Here is a 27,043-nt window from a genome sequence, read left to right on the forward strand (position 1 = left end):
CGCACCAAGCCTCATGTGCGTCTCCAGAGCCCTGTACGCACTGTTCCTTCTCCCCGTACTCGCCATGATGTGCGTGCCCTCAGCCCGGTACCACCAGTGCCGGTATCAGGCACCAGGCCTATAGTACGCCTTGAGAGTCCAGTGTGCCCTGTTGTTGTTCCCCGCACTAGCCTGAAGGTGCGTGTCCTTAGCCCGGTGCCTCCAGTTCCGGCACCACGCACCAGGCCTACAGTGCGTCTCAGCCGGCCAGAGTCTGCCGTCTGCCCAACGGCGCCTGAACTGCCCGTCTGCCCAACGGCGCCTGAACTGCCCGTCTGCCCAACGGTGCCTGAACTGCCCGTCTGCCCAACGCCGTCTGACCTGTCCGTCTGCAAAGCGCCGCATGAACTGCCCGTCTGTACTGAGCCTTCAAAGCCGCCCGTCTGTACTGAGCCTGCAAAGCCGCCCGTCTGCCATGAGCCTTCAGAGCCGTCCGCCAGACAGGAGCCGCTAGAGCCTTCCGCCAGACAGGAACCGCTAGAGCCTTCCGCCAGACAGGAGCAGCCAAAGCCTTCCGCCAGACAGGATCAGCCAGAGCCTTCCGCCAGACAGGATCAGCCAGAGCCTTCCGCCAGACAGGATCAGCCAGAGCCTTCCGCCAGACAGGATCAGCCAGAGCCTTCCGCCAGACAGGATCAGCCAGAGCCTTCCGCCAGACAGGATCAGCCAGATAGTAGTACCATAACATACATGATATCAACCATAGAGTTTATCCTAGTAGTAGTACCATAACATACATGATATCAACCATAGAGTTTATCCTAGTAGTAGTACCATAACATACATGATATCAACCATAGAGTTTATCCTAGTAGTAGTACCATAAGCAAGTTGAAAGATGAAAAGAGTGTGCAGGCCCAATGGTCTGGTGATGTAGGCACAAGTACCAAACCATGGACACCGGAATTCCGTTACCGTCCGTCTCCACCCTTCCCGCTTTGGCTCCTTTTATTTAGTCTCCTCCTCTCTTTCTAATATATATTTTTAATCTGCCCTAAAACATTTTTATTTAAGATGTATAATTTCAGAGGAGCACAGGAGTCTGTGAAAAGCCTGTTGGGAGTAGGCATCGTTGATTAGAGCAAGTGCCACAGACATCTGAACTACCCCAGTGATGGGTTGAGAACCACAGCAGGAATACTCTACTCCCACGCACAGTAAAGCTGAACTAGGACCAGTTTGTGAAATAACATGCAAGGGTTTAACCTGCTGTAAGTTCTTTTTGTCTGAAATTACATCAATCTCTGGAATCATAATTTACATGTCTTTAAAACTGTTTTACTTTATCTGATTTAATATTTGAACCTAGATCAGTGTATTGAATCATATTCACTCTTCCAGTGTGATGTGTTTGTGTTTCTACTGACTGTAGATCAGAGTTTAAAAGCCATTGTTATCTCCCTGTGTTTGATCCAGGCAGGCCAGAGAGATTGTCCTGAAGTACGAGGGGAGGCTAACAAGGACCAGAGGGTACCAGGCTGCTGGGGCTGATGTGGGTTCACGCGCACACACACACACACACACACACACACACACACACACACACACACACACACACACACACACACACACACACACACACACACACACACACACACACACACACACACACACACACACACACACACCTGTTCTGATAAACAACACATACTGCAAGAAGGTTCACAAACACACTCATATTATACAACACAATGACTGTACCACTTAAAATTCATCTTCATAGTCATAGTTCCACTTGCTGTAGCACATTTGATTGCATGTGGATGGTCTACTTTGTCCAAAACATGGGGGTTCCAGTAAACAAAGGCAACAGGTTAAGTACTACGTTTTGACATCTCATGGCGTACTGTTGTTTTCAAACAATGAAACAAAGTCTGCTCTGCCAGTAATGTGCCTCTAGTTTCACAAACTGAATGCAACTTTAATTTCAACACAGATATAAACATGTTAACGTTTTTAGGCATATCAATGTGTCAGGCTACTTTTCACATATGATTTAATTGAAAATTAGCTAGGAGAATTAGCTCACTATTTCTCTACTGCAGTGCATCTATCTGATGCCTTCAGCCTGGTTGTTACTGTGTCCATTCCCTCTGTTCTGTAGGCTGAGTTATACACTTAACATTGCCTTTCTGTTCTCACTGTGTTTACGAGACCGTGAGGTTAGAGCTCGACACTGCTCCCTCTGCCTGTAGGCTTCTCTCTGTACACACATACACATACACACACACACACACACACACACACACACACACACACACACACACACACACACACATATAGACGCACACACACACACACACACACACACACAGACTCAGCAAACCGCAGCCAAGCAAATTTATAGCCTGTTGTTATGGTTTGGTTTAATTAAAATGTTCAGGAGGCATTGGGCAAGGCTACCGAAGCACCATTAAAATTAATTGACTTTTAGAAAGTAGATTGATGAGGAATAATGATTATATATATATATATATATATATATATATTGGCTTCTGCTTAATTACAATTTAGAAATCACATCCATTTGTTCAACGAATGGACGTATGTGTATATGAATAATCATATCTTGACTTTTGAATTAAGTACCCCTCTGTAAATCATGAAATTAATTAAATACAATATTTATCTATGGTACAGTGGGATCTGTTCATTTGATGTTAAGTGATGGGACTTGACTGGTGTTGCTTTGTATGTGTTGGCTACTGAATCAACAGATCTTCTCTGAGAAAATTAAGCAAAGATTTTAACCTCTTCCTCCTTAAACACAAATACACACACACGCACACGCACACGCACACGCACACGCACACGCACACGCACACGCACACGCACACGCACACACACACACATGCACACACACCCTGAAAATAATTGACTGTTTAAGTCCAATGGTTTGGTAATCTGAAAAATGACACGATAATAACAGTAAATCAATCGATCAAAAAAGCCATGCACACAAATATATACAGTATATATATAAATATATTCACACACACTAATATAAAATGGTCCTATATTTCCAGCTGCTGAAGAAGGTCTCCAGGCTGCTGTACAACGTCGTGGTTCTGTTTATTCCCTGGGAGATGAGGATCAAGAAAATAGAAAGTAACAACTTTTAATAATACATTTCATTACTTACTTGAACATGTAAGATATTGACTATATTACAGTAAAATATTAGTTCATTTCCTTTTACTGTAATGCGTATTTGACTGTAAAATTGTATTGACACACAGGCACACTGTCGCCACACACTTCCACACTAATCACAGACGCTGCTGCTACTGTCTACTATCTATCCTGTTGTCTAGTCACTTTATACCTACCTATATGTACATACTGTATCTACCTCAATTATCTCGTACCCCTGCACATAGACTCTGTACTGGTAACCCGTGTGTGTAGCCAAGTTATTAGCTTGTACCCCTGCACATAGACTCTGTACTGGTAACCCGTGTGTAGAGCCAAGTTATTACCTAGTACCCCTGCACATAGACTCTGTACTGGTAACCCGTGTGTATAGCCAAGTCATTACCTCGTACCCCTGCACATAGACTCTGTACTGGTAACCCGTGTGTAGAGCCAAGTCATTACCTCGTACCCCTGCACATAGACTCTGTACTGGTACCCCATGTGTATAGCCAAGTTATTACCTCATACCCCTGCACATAGACTCTGTACTGGTAACCCGTGTGTATAGCCAAGTTATTACCTTGTACCCCTGCACATAGACTCTGTACTGGTAACCCGTGTGTATAGCCAAGTCATTACCTCGTACCCCTGCACATAGACTCTGTACTGGTAACCCGTGTGTATAGCCAAGTCATTACCTCGTACCCCTGCACATAGACTCTGTACTGGTAACCCGTGTGTATAGCCAAGTCATTACCTCGTACCCCTGCACATAGACTCTGTACTGGTAACCCGTGTGTATAGCCAAGTCATTACCTCGTACCCCTGCACATAGACTCTGTACTGGTAACCCGTGTGTAGAGCCAAGTTATTACCTAGTACCCCTGCACATAGACTCTGTACTGGTAACCCGTGTGTATAGCCAAGTCATTACCTCGTACCCCTGCACATAGACTCTGTACTGGTAACCTGTGTGTTTAGCCAAGTCATTACCTCGTACCCCTGCACATAGACTCTGTACTGGTAACCCGTGTGTTTAGCCAAGTCATTACCTCGTACCCCTGCACATAGACTCTGTACTGGTAACCCGTGTGTATAGCCAAGTTATCGTTGTGTATTTACTCCTCGTGTTACAATTTTTTTTCTATTGTTATTTTATTTATATTTTTTGTCTTTTGCGTTGTTGGGAAGGGCCCACAAGTTAGCATTTCAGTTAGTCTACACCTGTTGTTTACCAAGCATGTGACAATCAGCATTTCAGTTAGTCTACATCTGTTGTTTACCAACATGTGACAATTAGCATTTCAGTTAGTCTATACCTGTTGTTTACCAAGCATGTGACAATCAGCATTTCAGTTAGTCTACACCTGTTGTTTACCAAGCATGTGACAATCAGCGTTTCAGTTAGTCTACACCTGTTGTTTACCAACATGTGACAATCAGCGTTTCAGTTAGTCTACACCTGTTGTTTACCAAGCATGTGACAATCAGCATTTCAGTTAGTCTACACCTGTTGTTTACCAAGCATGTGACAATCAGCATTTCAGTTAGTCTACACCTGTTGTTTACCAAGCATGTGACAATCAGCGTTTCAGTTAGTCTACACCTGTTGTTTACCAAGCATGTGACAATCAGCATTTCAGTTAGTCTACACCTGTTGTTTACCAAGCATGTGACAATCAGCGTTTCAGTTAGTCTACACCTGTTGTTTACCAAGCATGTGACAATCAGCATTTCAGTTAGTCTACACCTGTTGTTTACCAAGCATGTGACAATTAGCATTTAAAAAATTTAAAAATGTAATGTCTGAAATTTAAAATATATTCAGTTTGGTTTGAGATGATTTGTGAGTATCTGTGTCCTTTGCCCAAGTACAGATCTAGGATCAGCTCACCCTCCCCCAATCCTTAACTTAACCATTAGTGGTGAGAATGCAAAACTGACCCAATATCAGTGTCTTGGGGTAGCTTCACCGTACACCCCTGTCTCTGTTTCCCTCTTAGGTCACTTTGGGTCAGGGGTGGCCTCCTACTTCATCTTCCTCAGATGGCTGTTTGGTATCAACATAGTCCTTACTGTCATGACTGGAGCATTCATAGTCATACCTGAGGTAACTGTGTGTGTGTGTGTGTGTGTGTGTGTGTGTGTGTGTGTGTGTGTGTGTGTGTGTGTGTGTGTGTGTGTGTGTGTGTGTGTGTGTGTGTGTGTGTGTGTGTGTGTGTGTGTGTGTGTGTGTGTGTGTGTGTGTTCCTCAGGTCCGATGACTTATCATGGATGTGTGTATCATGGATGTGTGTATCATGGATGTGTGTATCATGGATGTGTGTATCATGGATGTGTGTAACATGGATGTGTGTATCATGGATGTGTGTATCATGGATGTGTGTAACATGGATGTGTGTACCATGGATGTGTGTATCATGACTAAATAATTAAGTTATTAGTGAAAGGAAGTAAACTGAATTCTCCATAAAACAAAACTTAAAAATGGCAATAGAACATTTCAACTTTATTTAATACGATTTGACTGTAGAATGTAGCTGAATGTTACAATGGTGAATTGTATGCAGAGGATACAAGAGAGGACCTAACAGATATTGTAAATTCCGGTACGTGCTTGCAAAGTATGACAATAAAAATCAGCACTTTTGGTGCCAGCCGTCACAAATAATGCATAGAGGGCATTGTTATTGGTCTGGGTATGTCGGGAAAAGCAGGGCTGATTTATTTAGCCGGCTGACATGCAGACACAGGCAATTTCCCCAGACATCAGCTGGCACATCACTCACTCCCAATCTCCTCCATTTCATCCCTCCTTCCTTCCATCCATTCTCCAACCAACCTTTTCCCTCCTTCATTCACCCCAACCTCACAGATTGGACTTTTCCTTTGTAGACTGAAGTTTTCAGAGATAAGACCTTGGTAGGGATTTAATCCGATCGTGGGTTGTAGACTAAGTACCTTTTAGCTTGTATCTGACAATAAAACATTTTACCGTCACGGTGAAGTCACGGTGAAGTTATGGTGAAGCTGGACCTAATTTTAGAATGGTTTATGTACTATAATTCAGTCAATATTCAAACCTTTTTAAGTGTTGTGTCTTACTCCATTATCCACCTGTTATATATCAGAACTTACCGTTGCTACTTCATACATGTAGACCGATCAATGTTATGGTTGGTTGGAGATCATTGTAGATTATGATCGGAAGAAAAGAGAAAATAAAGATCTAGGGAATATATAAAAAATGTTGAGGCATGGAGTGGGTAGTTTACATTTACATTTAAGTCATTTAGCAGACGCTCTTATCCAGAGCGACTTACAAAATTGGAAAGTTCATACATATTCATCCTGGTCCCCCCGTGGGAATTGAACCCTGGTCCCCCCGTGGGAATTGAACCCACAACCCTGGCGTTGCAAGCGCCATGCTCTACCAACTGAGCCACACGGGACCACGTTAGTTAAACTGTGTGTGTGTGTGCGTGCGTGCAAATTCAATGGTAACATTTTCCCTTCCTAATCCATTAGCCCCCACTCCTCCCCTCAAATCGATATGTACTATATCTCCATATCATTGATTGAACTGGCATAATAATCCATCTGATTTCTCCCCTCAGCTCCTGGCCGGAGAGCCGTTCGGAACAACCCGGAGTAAGACCATTCCCAAGGAGCACCTGGCCTCAGCCCAGGATCTGGACACAATCTGGTCTCTTGGGGCAAGGCAGTTTTATCTCTTAATGTTCCCTCAATATCACTGTTCAATTACATGCATTTTGTTGTGTAGTCCGATTCATCTAAACTATATTTCAACCACTCCTTGTACTATAAGTGATGTTTATGTTGCCAGCCTTCTTTTCAGCATGACTTTAAGTACTGAGGCCCCAGAGGATCAACAATAACCACATAATAACCACATAATAACCACATAATAACCACATAATAACCACATAATAACCACATAATAACCACATAATAACACATAATAACCACATAATAACCACACAATAACCACATAATAACCACATAATAACCACATAAAAACCACATAATAACACATAATAACCACATAATAACACGTAATAACACATAATAACCACATATTAGCCACATAATAACCACATATTAGCCTCATACTAACCACATAATAACCACGTAATAACACATAATAACCACATAACAGCCGCATAATAACCACATGTTAACACATAATAACACATAATAACCGCATAATAACCACATAATAACACGCAATAACCACATAATAACACACCATAACGACATAATAACACACAATAACCACATAATAACACACCATAACGACATAATAACACACAATAACCACATAATAACCACATAATACACACATAATAACCACATAATAACCACATAATAATCCTTACACTGTGTGAATTGGATCAGGATTTGTTTAAACATGATATTAATGTTCCATGATTGCCACTATGGTCTCTAGGGAGAGGACTACATTTTCAGCACTGAATGTGCCAGTAGTGTCTCAATAGTGTCTTAGTAGTATCTCAGCAGTGTCTCAGTAGTGTCTCAATAATCCCTCAGTAATGTCTCAGTACTGCCTCAGTAGTGCCTCAATAGTGTCTCAATAGTCCCTCAGTAGTCCCTCAGTAATGTCTCAGTAGCGTCTCAATAGCGTCTCAATAGCGTCTCAATAGTGTTTCAATGGTGTCTCAATAGTGTCTCAATAGTGTCTCAATAGTGTCTCAATAGTGTTTCAATAGTGTCTCAATGGTGCCCCAACAGCGTGTTGGTTTTGTTTGTTGCATGCATTCAGTTTCACTGTGTTTTAAAGACCCAAGCCACAACTTGGTTCCCAGATTATTCCAAATTGTTGTCTTTGTGATGTTTTCATCCACAGGGCTACCTCCAGTACTCGGTGTTGTTCTATGGGTACTATGGCCCGGTGAGGAAGCTCGGCAGTGCCGGCTATCGCCTCCCCCTGGCCTATTTTCTGGTTGGGATGGCTGTTTTTGCCTACAGTTTCATCATTCTGTTAAGAAAGTAATCACAGGAGTCTCTTTAATAAAGCTCATTTATGTGGTTGATATTGATATCAAAATGAAAGTGAAGTGATATTGAATGTATTACCAAAGGTGACCATTGATGTGGCTAGTTACTAGCTACTACTAATGTCAAATATTATATTTTTTAAGGTGTACTCAGCGATATGACGTAGATACACAAAGTAAAAAGCATAGTGGGTACATTTTTGCAACAACTAAGAGCATTGAAGTACGAGGTCAAACCTCTCCTCTGTTTTGGTACCGTGGCTATCACATTGTAATCACCATTGCAGTGATTATATTTGAACTGTTTCTGTATTACCTATAAAGGTGTTTGAATTCTGTTCCATCGCCAGTTTAACCTCTTATTAGGAACACAATGACCTGTCGCTAATCGATGCCATTTTGTGTTATTTGTTAAAATTTTCCCTCAGGATGGCTAAGAACTCCCGTCTGAGCCTAGCCAGTGCCTCTGACGAGAACTTCACCTTCTGCTGGAGAGTGTTCTGTGCCTGGGACTACCTCATAGGGAACCCTGAGGCTGCAGAGAGCAAGGGAGCCGCTATCGTCAACAACATCAGGGTGAGAGAGACACATGGTGCAAGACTCAGGGCCACATTTCTGTAAACCTCATCTTGCAGGGATTTCATTTTTAAATAATTCTACAACGTTACATGTAAACTGAGTAATACATAATTAGTTTCCTCTTTATGATGCACATTGTTGAAGTAAAGTTTAAAATGTAATCACGCTGCCAGAATAAAATGACTTGTATGGTAATTTTTGCACTTTGCACAATTATTTTTGCACTACGAAAATGTCGCCTTCAATAGTCTAAACGGCCCTCCTCTGCTCATCTTCTGCTTTCACTTATCCTGTGGTTTCAAATCATCACAAATGGAGGAGATGGAAAGAGGAAGCCATGTAACACATTTGTGGTGCACGCTCCATCATCCTAACTGTTTTCCTTTCCTAGTCTCCTCTCCTTCATCTGCACTGAGCCATTGAGAAACACTACACCACTCCACTCCTCGGATTTGATTTCCAACGATCCCAACTTCTTTAATTCACACACAGCACTCTGTAGAGTAGAAGTCAATGTACCAATGAATTACTGCTGATTTTCCTGAGGGCTGATCTATAATCTGTATTCTACGTCTAAACAAGAGAGACCTGTAAGCTGCTTGTTGAGTTTCCCTGTACAGTCAGCAAAATGTAAAAGTAGATTCCTCTGTTTCAATAAGCTCAGTTGAAATCCTTAGATGTTTGATACAATACATTGTTTTTTTCTTTCTTTATCCGTATTTAACCTTTATTTTTCAGTTTGTTTTCTACAGATAGGTGGACAAAATTGCAGCAAATATGTAGTTACACAAGATGGATGACATTAATAAATGCTAATTCCTTGCTCCTTTCTCTAGGAGGCCATTGTTGAGGAGCAGGAGAAAAAGAAGGATACTAGTCTGTAAGTATGTTTATTCTCTTGTCCTTGTAGAGGGTGGCTAAGTTAGCGTCACACATTGATATTGTTTTCCTGAGAGTTGCTGACACCCTGGACCCGTTAATGGACCCTTGGCTTTTATGCGTCAGTGGCTTTATCCTTTGCAGTATCTTGTGTCATTCATTTTTTATCCCCAATTTCGTGGTATCCAATTGGTAGATGCAGTCTTTTGTCATCGCTGCAACTCCCTTACGGACTCGGAGACGCGAAGGTCGAGAGCCGTGCGTCCTCCAAAACACAACCCAACCAAGCCGCACTGCTTCTTGACACAATGCCCACTTAACCCGGAAGCCAGCCGTACCAATGTGTTGGAGAAAACACCGTACACCTTGCGACCGTGTCAGGGCACGATGGGACAAGGACATCCCTGCCGGCCAAACCCCTAACCCGGATGACACTGGACCAATTGTGCCTCCCATGGCTCTCCCGGTCGCGGCCGGCTGCGACAGAGCGTGGACTTGAACCCAGAATCTCTAGTGTCACAGCTAGTACTGTGATAACGTGCCTTAGACCACTGTGCCACTCGGGAGGCCCATCTTGTGTCATTCTGATAGAATCCAGGACTGTACCACATTCATTGATGATGCTCTTTTATTTAGGGGTCTAGCCTACTGGAGTCATGAATGTACAAATGGGGGGAGGGGTGTGTGAATGTGGTCTAGTGGTGGGCGGGGGGTCTTCCTGGTGTCTTCCTGCAGGAAGGGGGGGTCTTCCTGGTGTCTTCCTGCAGGAAGAGGGGGTCTTCCTGTGGGGAGGTGTGTCTTCCTGGCGCATACATCTACACATCTAAAAAAAAATCCAGTGGCAGCCATGATTTTGCATATAGGGGAAACACTGTATAAAAGTCAATGTTTTGCTATGACATGTTCAGTGGAAGTTCATCTCCTGCTATCCCCTGGTTGCTTTTGAGCCTCTTCTACCTGCGTTCTCCACTGGTCTCAGAAAGGACTGATTTACTGTCTCGCTCCCAGTCCATTGCTACCCCACACACAGGCCGACACTTCCTGGTGGCGTAACTCATCCTAACAGCCTCTTACCGTCAGAGATGACTGGCTCTAAATCACCCCTCCAGAGCATCATCAGACCTGAGTAGACATTAAAGAGGGATTAATACCTCAGGGAACGTTCGTTCACACCGCCCGCGTCCCTCTCCACCACACTATGTTGCCACTTCTTTCAGTCCATTTGAGTTAATGTCTATTCTAACTGGGGCTAATGCTAGGTGGATGCATGCACTGTACTGTATGTAAATTGTAGTTTCAATGGGAGATTTCAACCTAAAGTTCTACTGATTGGTTTGGGGAGATTTACACTGGAGTTTGAATTATAGTAACGTTACCATGTTGCCACTTTTGTGTGGTTTAGGTGGTGATCTGATGAAGGCTGTGGAATGTCCAATGTACACTCATTGTGGTTTCAGGTAGAACCCTTTTGTGGTCCATGTGGAACCCTTTCCACAGAGGGATTTACATGGAACTCAAAAGGGTTCCACCTGGAAACAAAAAGTGTTTTTACCTGGAACCAAAAAGGGTTATCCTATGGGGACAGCCAAAGAACACTAAGAGTGTACAATACAGGCAGCCAGGGGAGGAAGGACCTCCCCTCTGAATCTGGTTCCTCTTTAGGTTTCTTCCCTCTAAAGAGTTGTTTCCTTGCCACTGTGCTTCAGATTTTGCTTGGGCCTGGGTCTAAGCAGGTTTACTGTAAAGCACTTTGTGACAACAGTAAAAGGGCTTTACACAGTGTCACCACTTTACTTTTTTATGTTATAGCCTGAATTTAAAATGGATTAAATTGAGATTTTCTTTTGTCACTGGCCAACACACAATACCCCACAAGTGAATAAAAAATGAAAAGCGGAAATGTCTTGAGTCAATAGGTATTCAACCCCTTTGTTATAGCAAGCCTAAATAAGTTCCGGAGATAACATATGCTTAACAAGTCACATAATAAGTTATATGGACTCACTCTTACTGCAATAATAGTGTTTAACAAGATTTTTTAATGACTACCTCATCTCTGTACCCCACACATACAATTATCTGTAAGGTCCCTCAGTCAAGCAGTGAATTACAAACACCGATTCAACCACAAAGACCAGGGAGGTTTTCCAATGCCTTACAAAGAAGATGGGTAAAAAAGAAAAAGCAGACATTGAATATCCCTTTGAGCATGGTGAAGTTATTGATTACACTCTGGATGGTGTATCAATACAACTAGTTACTACAAATATACAGGCGTTCTTCCTAACTCAGTTGCCGGAGAGGAAGGAAACTGCTCAGGGATTTCATCATGAGGCCAATGGTGACTTTAAAACCGTTACAGAGTTTAATGGCTGTGATAAGAGAAAACTGAGGATGGATCAACAACATTGTAGTTACTCCACAATACTAACCTAAATGACAGAGTGAAAAGAAAGACGCCTGTACAGAATACAAATATTCCAAAACATCCATCCAACAGCATTAAAGTAATAATAATAAAAATGGCAAAGCATTTCACTTTTTGTCCTGAATACAAAGTGTTATGTTTGGGGAAAATCCAATACAACACATATTTTCAAGAATAGTGGTGGCTGCATCATGTTATCAAATCAAATCAAACTTTATTTGCCACATGCGCCGAATACAACAAGTGTAGACTTTACCATGAAATGCTTACTTACAAGCCCTTAACCAACAGTGTAGTTCAAGAAGAAGAAAATATTTACCAAGTAGGCTAAAATAAAAAGTAATAACAAAAAGTAACACAATAAGAATAACAATAACGAGGCTATATACAGGGGGCACCGGTACCAAGTCAGTGTGCGGGGGTACAGGCTAGTTGAGGTAATCTGTACATGTAGGTGGGGACGAAGTGACTATGCATAGGTAACAAACAAACAGCGAGTAGCAGCAGTGTACAAAAGAGAGGGGGGGTGTCAATGTAAATTGTCCAGTGGCGATTTTTATGCAAAGTTCAGCAGTCTAATGGCTTGGGGGTAGAAGCTGTTGAGGAGCCTTTTTGTCCTAGACTTGGCGCTCCGGTACCGCTTGCTGTGCGGTAGCAGAGAAAATGTATATCTTGGGTGACTGGAGTCTCTGACAATTTTATGGGCTTTCCTCTGACACCGCCTATTATATAGGTCCTGGATGGCAGGAAGCTTGGCCCCAGTGATGTACTCGGCCGTTCGCACTACCCTCTGTAATGCCTTACGGTCAGCTGCCGAGCAGTTGCCATACCAGGTGGTGATGCAACCGGTCAGGATGCTCTCGATGGTGCAGCTGTAGAACCTTTTGAGGATCTGGGGACCCATGCAAAATCTTTTCAGTCTCCTGAGGGGGAAAAGGTTTTGTCGTACCCTCTTCATAACTGTCTTGGTATGTTAGGACCATGATAGTTTGTTGGTGATGTGGGCACCAAGGAACTTGAACCTCTCGACCCTCTCCACTACAGCCCCGTCGATGTTAATGGGGGCCTGTTTGGCCCGCGTTTTCCTGTAGTCCACGATCAACTCCTTTGTCTTGCTCACATTGACGGAGAGGTTGTTGTCCTGGCACCATACTGCCAGTTCTCTGACCTCCTCCCTATAGGCTGTCTTATCGTTGTCGGTGATCACTGTTGTGTCGTCAGCAAACTTAATGATGGTGTTGGAGTCGTGTTTGGCCACGCAGTCGTGGGTGAACAGGGAATACAGGAGGGGTCTAAGTACACACCCCTGAGGGGCCCTAGTGTTAAAGATCAGTGTGGCAGATGTGTTGTTGCCTGGTTATGTGTATGCTTGTAATCGTTAAGGACTGTGGAATTTTACAGGATAAAAAATAAACTGAATGGAGCTAAGCACAGGCAAAATCCTACAGGAAAAACTGGTTCAGTCTGCTTTCCAACATACACTGGAGTTGCTTACCAAGAAGACTGTGAATGTTCCTGAGTGTCTGAGTTACAGTTTTGACTTAAATCTACTTGAAAATCTATGGCAAGACCTGAAAATGGTTGTCTATGTAAGGACCGACGCTGGAGATGAGAAGCAAGTATAGGGAGTGAACATTTAATGGAAAATGGACATCAAACAAAACAAGAACAGCGTCTGGACGAGGGGAACAAAACGACATTAGGACAATAATGCAGACACAGGGGGAAAACTGAGAAACAGACAGATATAGAGAGGGCAATCAACAACGTGAAGGAGTCCAGGTGAGTCCAATGAGCGCTGATGCACATAATGATGGTGGGGCAGCCTGGCGCCCTTGAAGGGCAGCCTGGCGCCCTTGAGCGCCAGAGACGGGGAGCGAGAGCAGGCGTAACAGTACCCCCACCCCCCCTCTAGGGCCGCCACCCAGCATCCCACCTGGGCAAGCCTGATGGGCCGGCTGAGACATGGGAGCCCGACGAGCCGGCTGAGGTATGGGAGCCCAACGAGCCGGCTGAGGCGTGGGAGCCCGGTGATCCGGCTGAGGCGTGAAAGCCTGACGATCCCGTAGTGGCATGGGAGCCTGATGGGCCGGCTGAGGCGTGGGAGCCCAATGAGCCGGCTGAGATATGACATGGGATGGGAGCCTGCCGAGCCAACCGAGGCAAGGAAACCTCTCGAGCCAGCTGAGGCACCCCTGGTTCCATCGGCGGCAGCACCTGGACCCAACGTCACCACCAAAAACAAAAAACAAGAACTCCCTGATGCTTCAAATAGTGGTGTCAGCATTCTGTAAGGACCGACGCTGGAGATGAGAAATAACTACAGGGAGTGAACATTTAATGGAAAATGGACATCAAACAAATCACGAACAGCATCTGGACTGGGGGTAACAAAATGATATTATGGCAATAATGCTGACACAGGGAACAATACAGAGGAACGGACAGATATAGAGGGGGCAATCAACAACGTGAAGGAGTCCAGGTGAGTCCAATGAGCGCCGATGCGCGTAATGATGGTGACAGGTGTGCGTAATGAAGGACAGCCTGGCGTCCTCGAGCGCCAGAGAGGGGAAGCGGGAGCAGGCGTAACAGTCTAGCAATGATCAACAACCAATTTGAGCTCAAATAATTTTGAAAAGAATAATGGGCAAATGTTGCACAATCCAGGTGTGGAAAGCTCTTTGAGACACTTCTTATGTAAATGAGATACTTCTGTATTTCTAAAAACATGTTTTCACTTTGTCATTATGGAGTATTGTGTGTAGATGGGTGAGAGAAGGTTTTTATTTAATTCATTTTGAATTCAGGCTGTAACACAACAACATGTGGAATAAGTCAAGAGATACGAATACTTTCTGAAGGCACTGGAAATACATTTGATTTCTTGAACTACTGTTTCTTTGTTTCTCTCTCTGTCTTCCAGAGCAGTCCTGATCAGTCTGCGTATCCTAGCCAACATCCTGGTCCTTCTCTCTCTGGCTGGCAGCATTTATATAATCTACTTTGTGGTGGACCGCTCCCAGAAACTAGAGCTGGAGAAGCCAGAGCTAACACTATGGGAGAAGAATGAGGTAGTTCACTACAGTATACACTGAGTATACCAAACATTAGGAACACCTCCCCCGTGTCTCCTTCAAGGTACAGCCTCAGTTCATCGGGGCATTGACTCTACAAGGTGTCGAAAGTGTTCCACAGGGATAATGGCTCATATTGACTCCAATGCTTCCCACAGTTGGTTGGATGTTCTTCGGGTGGTGGGCCATTCTTGATACACATGGGAAACTGTTGAGTGTGAAAAACCCAGCAACGTTGCAGTTCTTGTCACAAACCGGTGCGACCTGGCACCTACTACCATACTCCGTTCAAAGGCACTTAAATGTTTTGTCTTGCCCATTCATCCTCTGAATGACACATACAAAATGTCTCAATTGTCTCAGTGCTTAAAAATCCTTCTTTAACCTGTCTCTTCCCCTTCATCTACAATGATTTAAGTGGATTTTACAAGTGACATCAAAAAGGGATCATAGCTTTAACCTGTATTCACCAGGTCAGTCTATGTCATGGAAAGAGCAGGTGTTCTTAATATTTTGTAAGTAGACTTACTCTGAGTCCGGGAAACCTGACAATATTGTGTTTAACTTGGTTGATGGATTATAGCTACTGTATCTCATTTTGGCCACTTGATTTCCCTGATGACAAAGACATATGTGACAGGACTTGAATTACATCGTGCCTTGTGTTTCTCTCGCATCATTTCCTCTCAGGGTGCTGTAATAAAGGTGTTAATGTGAAACTGGAGACCAATAGGGAGACTGCTATCACCAGCCAAATGTATCACCATCTGTGCATGACAGCTGACCATTTAATTCAGTTCAGGATAATGGATGTCTGTAGGGCTTTGATAAGATAACTGTTTCCACTACCCTGATGTCGCTGCCTGGACTGATGGTGTTTTCAAGACAACTGGGAACTCTGGAGGAAAGAAAACTGGTCAAATCATCCAAATGATCTTCAGGTCGGAAAGTCAAAGCTCTAGAAAGATGACAGAGTTTCCGACTTGGGATTCTGAGTTGGACAGCCTCTAGCTCCTAACTGCTTGCTCCTCCGATGCCTCCATATAATAGTGAAAAAGAGAAGAGAAGGTCCTGATACAATGACTCCTTATGATGTCATCAGGCATATATGAAGGTGTCTATTTTATAACATACCCAGTGCCTGATGTCATATCATGTTTCCTGTCCCAGGTGAGTGTGGTGGTGTCCCTCATCACCATGATTGCCCCGTCTGCCTTTGAGCTGGTGGCTCAGCTGGAGATGTACCATCCTAGGACCTCCCTCCGCTTCCAGCTGGCCAGGTCTGACTCTGACAGCACCTCAAATCTCATTTGGTCACACTTAACATTACGTTTCACAGATACAGTAGAATATCAGTGAAATTGGATTCATATTTTGACATGTAACTACACCGTAGCTGTACTATTCGTTAATGTTGCTACTAACTTGATTTTAGCTTGTTTTCTTTCTTTTGTAATTCAGTGAATGTTTTGTCTCCTCGCCACAGAGTCCTGGTGTTATATCTGGGTAACCTGTACAGCCTCATCATTGCCCTTCTGGACAAGGTCAACAGTATGAGTATGGCGTCAGCTGCTGCAGCTGTAAGTAGTCCTGCTGAGATTGAGGCTTTCCTAATATGGATACCATACAAGCCATGTCACTCAACTCTTTACGTATTGTGCCGTAGTAACCAAACAATAAATAAATGTTACTGTTATTTGATTTTTTAAAACCTTTATTTAACTAGGCAAGTCAGTTAAGAACAAATTCTTATTTACAATGACGGCTCTCCCCCTATGGGACTCCCAATCACGGCTGGATGTGATGCAGCCTGGATGCTACTGTTAACAATGATCTTGATCTGTCAATGTGGGGAAGGTGTAGAAAACAAAGGAATTAAATTATGAAAATGTTCATACATTTTTAAAGCTCTGATTGACTGATGGATGGATAGACAGACTGACTGGTTGGTTGGTTGATTGATCATTCATGGTTTTGATGGATTATTTCCAGGCGGCGGCCTCTGTGATTTCGGGGAACTTGTCTGACTCCACGGCATTCATGGCGACCATCTCCCAGCCGGGGGAGACGAACCTCTCCACCCTCGTATCCGACATCTCCATCTCTGAAAACCACAACAGCACCATAGCGACCATTGCCATGGTGCTGGATGTCAACACCAGCATCAGCACCAGCAAGGTCACCATGGCAACCATGTACAACCACACTGGGATGTTTGAGCAGAACAAGCAGAAGAAACCGGACGAGTGCTGGGAGACCTACGTTGGACAGGTGCAGAAGTTCATTCCTTGTCATTCGTTCATTCGCTCATTTGTTAATTTGTCTATTCGTTCATTTGTTCCTTCATTTATTGTCACAAGAATTTTCAATCACAGTGATAATAACTAACAATCAATAGCTGTCACGATCGTCATAATAAGCGGACCAAGGCGCAGCGGGATATGAGTACATCTTCTTTTAATAGAGATGAAGACGTAACACTCTTACAAAACAATAAACGACCGTGAAGCTATAAACGAAAGTGCACACACAAGCTACTAACGTTCAACATAGACAATTACCCACAAACACCTAAAGCCTATGGCTGCCTTAAATATGGCTCCCAATCAGAGACAACAATAAACAGCTGTCTCTGATTGAGAACCAAATCAGGCAACCATAGACTTTCCTAAACACCTACACTGAACACAACCCCATACATACTACAAAACCCCCTAAACAATACACACACCCTAAACTAGACAAAACACACAAACATCCCCCATGTCACACCCTGACCTAACTAAACTAATAAAGAAAATCAATATAACAAAGGCCAGGGTGTGACAGTACCCCCCCCCCAAAGGTGCGGACTCCGGCCGCAAAACCTGACACAGAAGGGGAGGGTCCGGGTGGGCCTTCCTATGGTGGCGGCTCGGGTGCGGGACGTGGACCCCCCTCCACCATAGTCACTACCCGCTTTTGTGGCGCCTCTGGAACGGCGAGTCCCGGACTGATTACCATCCCATAGGGCGCCACTGAACGGAGGGGCAGCTCCGGACTGAGGGGCAACTCCGGACTGAGGGGCAGCTCCGGACTGAGGGGCAGCTGGCTCTGCAGCTGGCTCATGACTGGCAGATGGCTCTGGCGGATCCTGGCTGACTGGCTCTGGCGGATCCTGGCTGGCTGGCTCTGGCGGATCCTGGCTGGCTGGCTCTGGCGGATCCTGGCTGGCTGACGGCTCTGGCTGGTCATGGCTGGCTGACGGCTCTGGCTGGTCATGGCTGGCTGACGGCTCTGGCTGGTCATGGCTGGCTGACGGCTCTGGCTGGTCATGGCTGGCTGACGGCTCTGGCTGGTCATGGCTGGCTGACGGCTCTGGCTGGTCATGGCTGGCTGACGGCACTGGCTGGTCATGGCTGGCGGACGGCTCTGGCTGGTCATGGCTGGCGGACGGCTCTGGCTGGTCATGGCTGGCGGACGGCTCTGGCTGGTCATGGCTGGCGGACGGCTCTGGCTGGTCATGGCTGGCGGACGGCTCTGGCTGGTCATGGCTGGCGGACGGCTCTGGCTGATCCTGGCTGGCGGACGGCTCTGGCTGATCCTGTCTGGCGGACGGCTCTGGCTGATCCTGTCTGGCGGACGGCTCTGGCTGATCCTGTCTGGCGGACGGGCAGCTCTGACGGCTCGGGACAGACGGGCAGCTCTGACGGCTCGGGACAGACGGGCAGCTCTGACGGCTCGGGACAGACGGGCAGCTCTGACGGCTCGGGACAGACGGGCAGCTCTGGCGGCTCGGGACAGACGGGCAGCTCTGACGGCTCTGGGCAGACGGACAGAGCAGGCGGCACTGGGCAGACGGCAGACTCTGGCCGGCTGAGGCGCACAGTAGGCCTGGTGCGTGGTACCGGAACTGGAGGTACCGGGCTGAGGACACGCACCTCAAGGCTAGTGCGGGGAGAAGGAACAGGGCATACTGGACCCTGGAGACGCACATTAGGCCTAGTGCGTGGTGCCGGAACTGGTGGTACCGGGCTGGGGACACGCATCTCAGGGCTAGTGCGGGGAGCAGCAACAGGATGCACAGGACTCTGGAGACGCACAGGAGGCTTGGTGCGTGGTGTAGGCACTGGTGGTAATAGGCTGGCGACACGCACCACAGGGCTAGTGCGTGGAGGAGGAACAGGGCTCTGGAGACGCACAGGAAGCCTGATGCGTGGTGTAGGCACTGGTGGTACTGGGCTGGGACGAGGAGGTGGCGCCGGAAATACCGGACCGTGCAGGCGTACTGGCTCCCTTGAGCACTGAGCCTGCCCAACCTTACCTGGTTGTATGCTCCCCATCGCCCGACCAGTGCGGGGAGGTGGAATAACCCGCACCGGGCTATGTAGGCGAACCGGGGACACCATGCGTAAGGCTGGTGCCATGTAAGCCGGCCCGAGGAGACGCACTGGAGACCAGACGCGTTGAGCCGGCTTCATGGCACCTGGCTCAATACTCAATCTAGCCCGGCCGATACGAGGAGCTGGTATGTACCGCACCGGGCTATGCACACGTACAGGAGACACCATGCGCTCTACTGCGTAACACGGTGTCTGCCCGTACTCTCGCTCTCCACGGTAAGTACAGGGAGTAGGCGCAGGTCTCCTACCTGACTTCGCCACACTCCCTTTTAGCCCCCCCCCCGCTTCCTACCGCGTCGTCGTGCTGCCTCCATTCGCCGGTATCCCTCCTCGCACTGCGCCAGAGAATCCCAGGCGGGCTCCGGCATTCGCCCTGGGTCGATCGCCCACCTGTCGATCTCCTCCCACGTAGTGTAGCCCAGATCCTGCTCCCATTGCCATAAATCCTGTGTAGGTGGGTCCTGTTGCTGTTTCACACGCTGCTTGGTCCTGGGTTGGTGGGTAATTCTGTCACGATCGTCATAATAAGCGGACCAAGGCGCAGCGGGATATGAGTACATCTTCTTTTAATAGAGATGAAGACGTAACACGAAACACTCTTACAAAACTAACAAAACAATAAACGACCGTGAAGCTATAAACGAAAGTGCACACACAAGCTACTAACGTTCAACATAGACAATTACCCACAAACACCTAAAGCCTATGGCTGCCTTAAATATGGCTCCCAATCAGAGACAACAATAAACAGCTGTCTCTGATTGAGAACCAAATCAGGCAACCATAGACTTTCCTAAACACCTACACTGAACACAACCCCATACATACTACAAAACCCCCTAAACAATACACACACCCTAAACTAGACAAAACACACAAACATCCCCCATGTCACACCCTGACCTAACTAAACTAATAAAGAAAATCAATATAACAAAGGCCAGGGTGTGACAATAGCTTTGACCAATCCCCGAGGTTTGTAAGACCATGGGTTTAATAATAATTAGGCAAAGACTCAGCTTGTGCAAAAGGTTAGTACAGTTTATTCACGAGAACGTTTCTGAAGTCCATTATACAAACCCAGTCTTTTATAACACACACAAACAAGTTCAAATCTTAAGCTACTCCTTGCTTAGACAGTCGGTGTTTTCCACTACACAGATACATTGTTTAATCTGCAACATGTTTCATCATTTTCTGCAAGCCTAACAGTTTCTCCCCTCCACGGGTGGAGACAGAATGTCCTGTAAGGAACACAGTAGTACAACTCGTCTGTCGATAGCTCCTTTTATCATTTGTTTCCCACTTGCACCCTGCTTACATACTAACAAGGAACATCAGATTATAGTTTTATGATTCAAATAAATTTCATACAATTAAATGGTTTCAGAGTGGAATAATTTAATCATTATCTATAAACATATAAATGATTTTATCATTTATTTGTCCATTAATTTCTTAATTAATTAATTAGTTAATCTGTCCATTTGTCCATTCATTCATCTTTTAAGGTTAATTGAGCTTTACAGAGCAAGTGTACTAACAGCTGTTCCATGAAGGTGGAGAGCGTTTGCATAGGCCAGAGTAGAACTGTTACAGGGACACTCCCTCATCAACCTGACCATTTACATGACTACATACAGTTGAAGTTGGAAGTTTACATACACTTAGGTTGGAGTCATTAAAACTTGTTTTTCAACCAATCCACAAATTTCTTGTTAACAAACTATAGTTTTGGCAAGTCAATTAGGACATCTACTTTTTCCAACAACTGTTTACAGACAGATTATTTCACTTATAATTCACTGTATCACCATTCCAGTGGGTCAGAAGTTTACATACATTAAGTTGACTGTGCCTTTAAACAGCTTGGAAAATTCCAGAAAATTATGTCATGGCTTTAGAAGCTTCTGATAGGCTAATTGACATCATTTGAGTCAATTGGAGGTGTACCTGTGGATGTATTTCAAAGCTTACCTTCAAACTTAGTGCCTCTTTGCTTGACATCACGGGAAAATCAAAAGAAATCAGCCAAGACCTCAGAAAAAAATTGTAGACCTCCACAAGCCTGGTTCATCCTTGGGAGCAATTTCCAAACGCCTGAAGGTACCACGTTCATCTGTACAAATAATAGTACGCAAGTGTAAACACCATGGGACCACGCAGCTGTCATAACGCTCAGGAAGAAGACGCGTTCTGTCTCCTAGAGATGACATACTTTTGTGCGAAAAGTGCAAATCAATCCCAGAACAACAGCAAAGGACCTTGTGAAGATGCTGGAGGTAACCTTTACAAAAGTATCTGTATCCACAGTAAAACGAGTCCTATATCAACATAACCTGAAAGGCCGCTCATCAAGGAAGAAGCCACTGCTCCAAAACCGCCATAAAAAATGCCAGACTATGGTTTACAACTGCACATGGGGACAAAGATCGTACTTTTTGGAGAAATGCCCTCTGGTCTGATGAAACAAAAATATAACTGTTTGGCCATAATGACCATCATTATGTTTGGAGAAAAAAGGGGGAGGTTTGAAAGCCGAAGAACACCATCCCAACCGTGAAGCACGGGGGTGGCAGCATCATGTTGTGGGGGTGCTTTGCTGCAGGAGGGACTGGTGCACTTCACAAAATAGATGGCATCATGAGGACGGAAAATTATGTGGATATATTGAAGCAACATCTCAAGACATCAGTCAGGAAGTTAAAGCTTGTTCGCAAATGGGTCTTCCAAATGGACAATGACCCCAAGCATACTTCCAAAGTTGTGGCAAAATGGCTTAAGGACAACAAAGTCAAGGTATTGGAGTGGCCATCACAAAGCCCTGACTTCAATCCCATAGAAAATTTCAAGGAGGAAAACAAACCTGACTCAGTTAAACCAGCTCTGTCAGGAGGAATGGGCCAAAATTCACCCAACTTATTGTGGGAAGCTTTTTGAAACGTTTGACCCAAGTTAAACAATTTAAAGGCAATGCTACCAAATATTAATTGAGTGTATGTAAACTTCTGACCCACTGAGAATGTGATGAAAGAAATAAAAGCTGAAATAAATCATTCTCTCTATTATTATTCTGACATTTCACATTCTTAAAATAAAGTGGTGATCCTAACTGACCCAAGACAGGGAATTTTTACGAGGATTAAATGTCAGGAATTGTGAAAAACTGAGTTTAAATGTATTTGGCCAAGGTGTATGTGAACTTCCGACTTCAACTGTAAGGCATTCATAACATTTTCATGAAATCATTCATACCACCTTTATGAATGCTGTGGTATCATTCATAACACATTTATGAGTGATGTGGTATCATTCACAACACCTTTATGAGTGCTGTGGAATCATTAAAAGCACCTTTATGAGTGCTGTGGGATCATTAATAACACCTTTTTGAATGCTGTGGTATCATTCATAACACCTTTATGAATGCTGTGGTATCATTCATAACACCTTTATGAATGCTGTGGTATCATTCATAACACCTTTATGAATGCTGTGGTATCATTCATAACACCTTTATGTATAATTTATAACAACATCCATAACACCTACATTCAGCATCATTCACAAGGAGTCTTCAAAATAAAAGTCCCCTAGAATAGACCTTTGTCTATTGTACAAAGGAAATGTGTATTACTACTGTCACAGTAATCTATTATGAAACATAACACTGGAGTAGTTCAACCATGTCAGCCTAAGCACTCTGTGTGTACGGTAAGCACCAATAACTATTACCGTTTTAGATCATTCTGTCTGTACACAGACCTAATCATCAACAGTCTCATCCCTCAGACAGTTACCCTTAATACCTCTTAAAGGCATTATGCCCGACAAGAAAAATGAAAATGTCTTGTCCTGTGGCGATTGTTTCCCCCTAAACAATAGATTGAGTATGGATTGAAACGTACCCAGGCAGACATTCAGGTAATGAAGCTGTCACTAGGCCAAGGATGCAAAACGGATGACTTGTTCTTGGTGCAGATCAATAGGAGGGTATATCGCGTGTCGTCGTCTCAGGAGTGGATATTCTCCACAGGAAAATGACATCATATAATTAGCAGACCTGGGTTCAAATTATATGTTTTTATATTTTCAAATGCTTGATCGAGCTTTCAACCGATAGTGACGTCCCCAAAAGTGCAAGAACCCAGGTCTGATAAGTATAGCTTGATGATCCATTTCCAATGAGTTATGTACAGTTAGGACAGATGTTATGAGTTTTTCTGAAAGACATACAGTATGCATTTTGTTCATTTAGCAGGCGCTCTTATCCAGCGACTTAACTTCAAATAAGATAGGTAAAACAACCACACTTCCCTCAATAAAGCTGACAGTGACATCAGTGCTAGTAGGTGTTAGCTAGTGTCATTACAGAATGACCAGAATTACCTTAAAGGCGACACAATAACAGATAGTTACCAGACAGTAGCTATAACAGTATGTTTCTTTATGCTCATATGTTTATATGTGTTGTATTGTAGGAGATGTTGAAGCTGTCTATCATCGATATGATCTTCACGGTGGCCAGTATCCTGTTGATAGACTTCATCAGAGGGCTGGTGGTCAGGTACCTGAGTGACTGCTGCTGTTGGGACCTGGAGAGCAAGTTTGTACGTACTCAACCTCCATTCAAAAACTATTTGTTTCCTTTCAAATAGTCTAGCTGTGCTTAACTGAGCTTGCTTGGTGCAATGGAATAGTCCCGAAAGTGCAAATACTGCCCATATAACACTCCAGGCAAGCTCAAATGGTTTGAAAGAAAACAAATACTGTTTGAACCCAAGGGTGATTGTGACTGTGTCGTTATCGTCTGATTACAGTTGACGTCTGGATAAGTGCAAACTATGTTGAAGTGCAGTACGGTTTGCAAGTCACAATTGGATGACATGCTTTTTAATTGCTCCTGGTAACTGCATGTGCTGGTTTAGTCCACGCCATCATGGCAGGCCCAAGTTGTTGCATCTATCAGGAGTCAACTTTATTTTAAGACATTTGACTAGGTCATCAATATATTTTAAGAAGTAATTAAAGGTTTAATTAATGTCACCCTTTATGTTTCCCACCTGGCAGCCTGAGTATGGGGAATTCAAGATAGCTGAGAATGTACTCCACCTGATATATAACCAAGGAATGATCTGGTATGTCACATTCTACTGGATTTGTCACTTCATGTATTCTTTATTTTTATAGGACAGTGGTGTTCCACTCAACCTTTCACATTGTTTAAACCCTGGTCTCCAGTGGGGAGGCATTTTACATTGACATTTTTGTCATTTATCAGACACTCTTATCCAGAGCAATTAGGGTCAAGTGTCCTTCTCAAGGGAAACACCGACAGTTTTTTCCCCAAGTCGACTCGGGGATCCGAACCAGTGACCTTTCAGTTACTGACCCAACACTCTTACCCGCTAGGATACTTGCCACCCTAGGAAAATGTGCTTATTGCTGGGAGTGTTACCCACCCACTCCACCACGGCTCGGAACATATTTGTCTCTTCTGACATAAGATATTGGTCTTTGCTGTTGAGCTTTCAGACATCAGATACAACATAGACAGCAGATGGAACTAGGACCCAGAGTTCATCCTCAAGTCACATTGCCAGAATAACTCCAGTTAGAGATATAACACACTCTCTCACACGCTTCAATGCTATGTTCACCTTATCCAGTTTGTTTACAATGTGTGGAAACGTTGTGTAAATTCCTCTGTATGTATAACGGCTCTAAATGATGTATATTGCTAGCAGCACCATATCACAAGTGACATTCTGACTGTGAAAATGTGATTGGCTATTAATGGTGATTCTGATTCTAATGTAGAAGGTAATGTTCTCATATAAGCTATAATATACAGCCCAGTACTTCTATAAAAGGCAACCTTACTAAGGGCAGGACAGCCCCTGACCCAGAGTAATATGCTGTGCTATGTGTGATATTTACATTCCACACCTCTGCAGTTAGATGGACAGTATTACCTCTGTTTATTCCACACCTCTGCAGTTAGATGGACAGTATTACCTCTGTTCATTCCACACCTCTGTAGTTAGATGGACAGTATTACCTCTGTTCATTCCACACCTCTGCAGTTAGATGGACAGTATTACCTCTGTTTATTCCACACCTCTGGCAGTTAGATGGACAGTATTACCTCTGTTTATTCCACACCTCTGTAGTTAGATGGACAGTATTACCTCTGTTCATTCCACACCTCTGTAGTTAGATGGACAGTATTACCTCTGTTTATTCCACACCTCTGCAGTTAGATGGACAGTATTATCTCTGTTCATTCCACACCTCTGCAGTTAGATGGACAGTATTATCTCTGTTCATTCCACACCTCTGCAGTTAGATGGACAGTATTATCTCTGTTCATTCCACACCTCTGTAGTTAGATGGACAGTATTACCTCTGTTCATTCCACACCTCTGTAGTTAGATGGACAGTATTACCTCTGTTTATCCCACACCTCTGCAGTTAGATGGACAGTATTACCTCTGTTCATTCCACACCTCTGTAGTTAGATGGACAGTATTACCTCTGTTCATTCCACACCTCTGCAGTTAGATGGATAGTATTACCTCTGTTCATTCCACACCTCTGCAGTTAGATGGACAGTATTACCTCTGTTCATTCCACACCTCTGCAGTTAGATGGACAGTATTACCTCTGTTCATTCCTCACCTCTGCAGTTAGATGGACAGTATTACCTCTGTTCATTCCACACCTCTGCAGTTAGATGGACAGTATTACCTCTGCTCATTCCTCACCTCTGCAGTTAGATGGACAGTATTACCTCTGTTTATTCCACACCTCTGCAGTTAGATGGACAGTATTACCTCTGTTCATTCCTCACCTCTGCAGTTAGATGGACAGTATTACCTCTGTTTATTCCACATCTCTGCAGTTAGATGGACAGTATTACCTCTGTTCATTCCACACCTCTGCAGTTAGATGGACAGTATTACCTCTGTTCATTCCACACCTCTGTAGTTAGATGGACAGTATTACCTCTGTTTATCCCACACCTCTGTAGTTAGATGGACAGTATTACCTCTGTTTATTCCACACCTCTGCAGTTAGATGGACAGTATTACCTCTGTTCATTCCACACCTCTGCAGTTAGATGGACAGTATTACCTCTGTTTATTCCACACCTCTGCAGTTAGATGGACAGTATTATCTCTGTTCATTCCACACCTCTGTAGTTAGATGGACAGTATTACCTCTGTTCATTCCACACCTCTGCAGTTAGATGGACAGTATTACCTCTGTTCATTCCACACCTCTGTAGTTAGATGGACAGTATTACCTCTGTTTATCCCACACCTCTGTAGTTAGATGGACAGTATTACCTCTGTTCATTCCACACCTCTGTAGTTAGATGGACAGTATTACCTCTGTTCATTCCACACCTCTGTAGTTAGATGGACAGTATTACCTCTGTTCATTCCTCACCTCTGTAGTTAGATGGACAGTATTACCTCT

The 27,043-nt window shown here is 44.3% G+C and overlaps 1 protein-coding gene across 2 annotated transcripts in view; it reads left to right on the forward strand.

Annotated features, from left to right (window-relative positions):
* Positions 1-27,043, forward strand: part of LOC120042828 (transmembrane channel-like protein 3) — a 56,322-nt gene that overhangs the window by 20,458 nt on the left and 8,821 nt on the right. Inside the window, exons 3-14 of one of the 2 annotated variants that reach the window (XM_038987636.1) lie at positions 1,456-1,531; positions 3,066-3,147; positions 5,178-5,284; positions 6,792-6,880; positions 8,642-8,789; positions 9,629-9,672; positions 15,026-15,173; positions 16,347-16,456; positions 16,663-16,756; positions 17,169-17,447; positions 24,040-24,168; positions 24,629-24,696. In XM_038987636.1, coding sequence (XP_038843564.1) covers positions 1,456-1,531; positions 3,066-3,147; positions 5,178-5,284; positions 6,792-6,880; positions 8,642-8,789; positions 9,629-9,672; positions 15,026-15,173; positions 16,347-16,456; positions 16,663-16,756; positions 17,169-17,447; positions 24,040-24,168; positions 24,629-24,696 — 1,374 coding nt within the window. Of the gene's footprint in view, positions 1-1,455; positions 1,532-3,065; positions 3,148-5,177; positions 5,285-6,791; positions 6,881-7,501; positions 8,206-8,641; positions 8,790-9,628; positions 9,673-15,025; positions 15,174-16,346; positions 16,457-16,662; positions 16,757-17,168; positions 17,448-24,039; positions 24,169-24,628; positions 24,697-27,043 lie in introns of those variants that run through there. The other variant, XM_038987637.1, reaches the window with a different exon arrangement.

Source organism: Salvelinus namaycush, unplaced genomic scaffold, assembly GCF_016432855.1.
Source record: "Salvelinus namaycush isolate Seneca unplaced genomic scaffold, SaNama_1.0 Scaffold79, whole genome shotgun sequence".
In the NCBI taxonomy this organism is placed as follows: domain Eukaryota; kingdom Metazoa; phylum Chordata; class Actinopteri; order Salmoniformes; family Salmonidae; genus Salvelinus; species Salvelinus namaycush.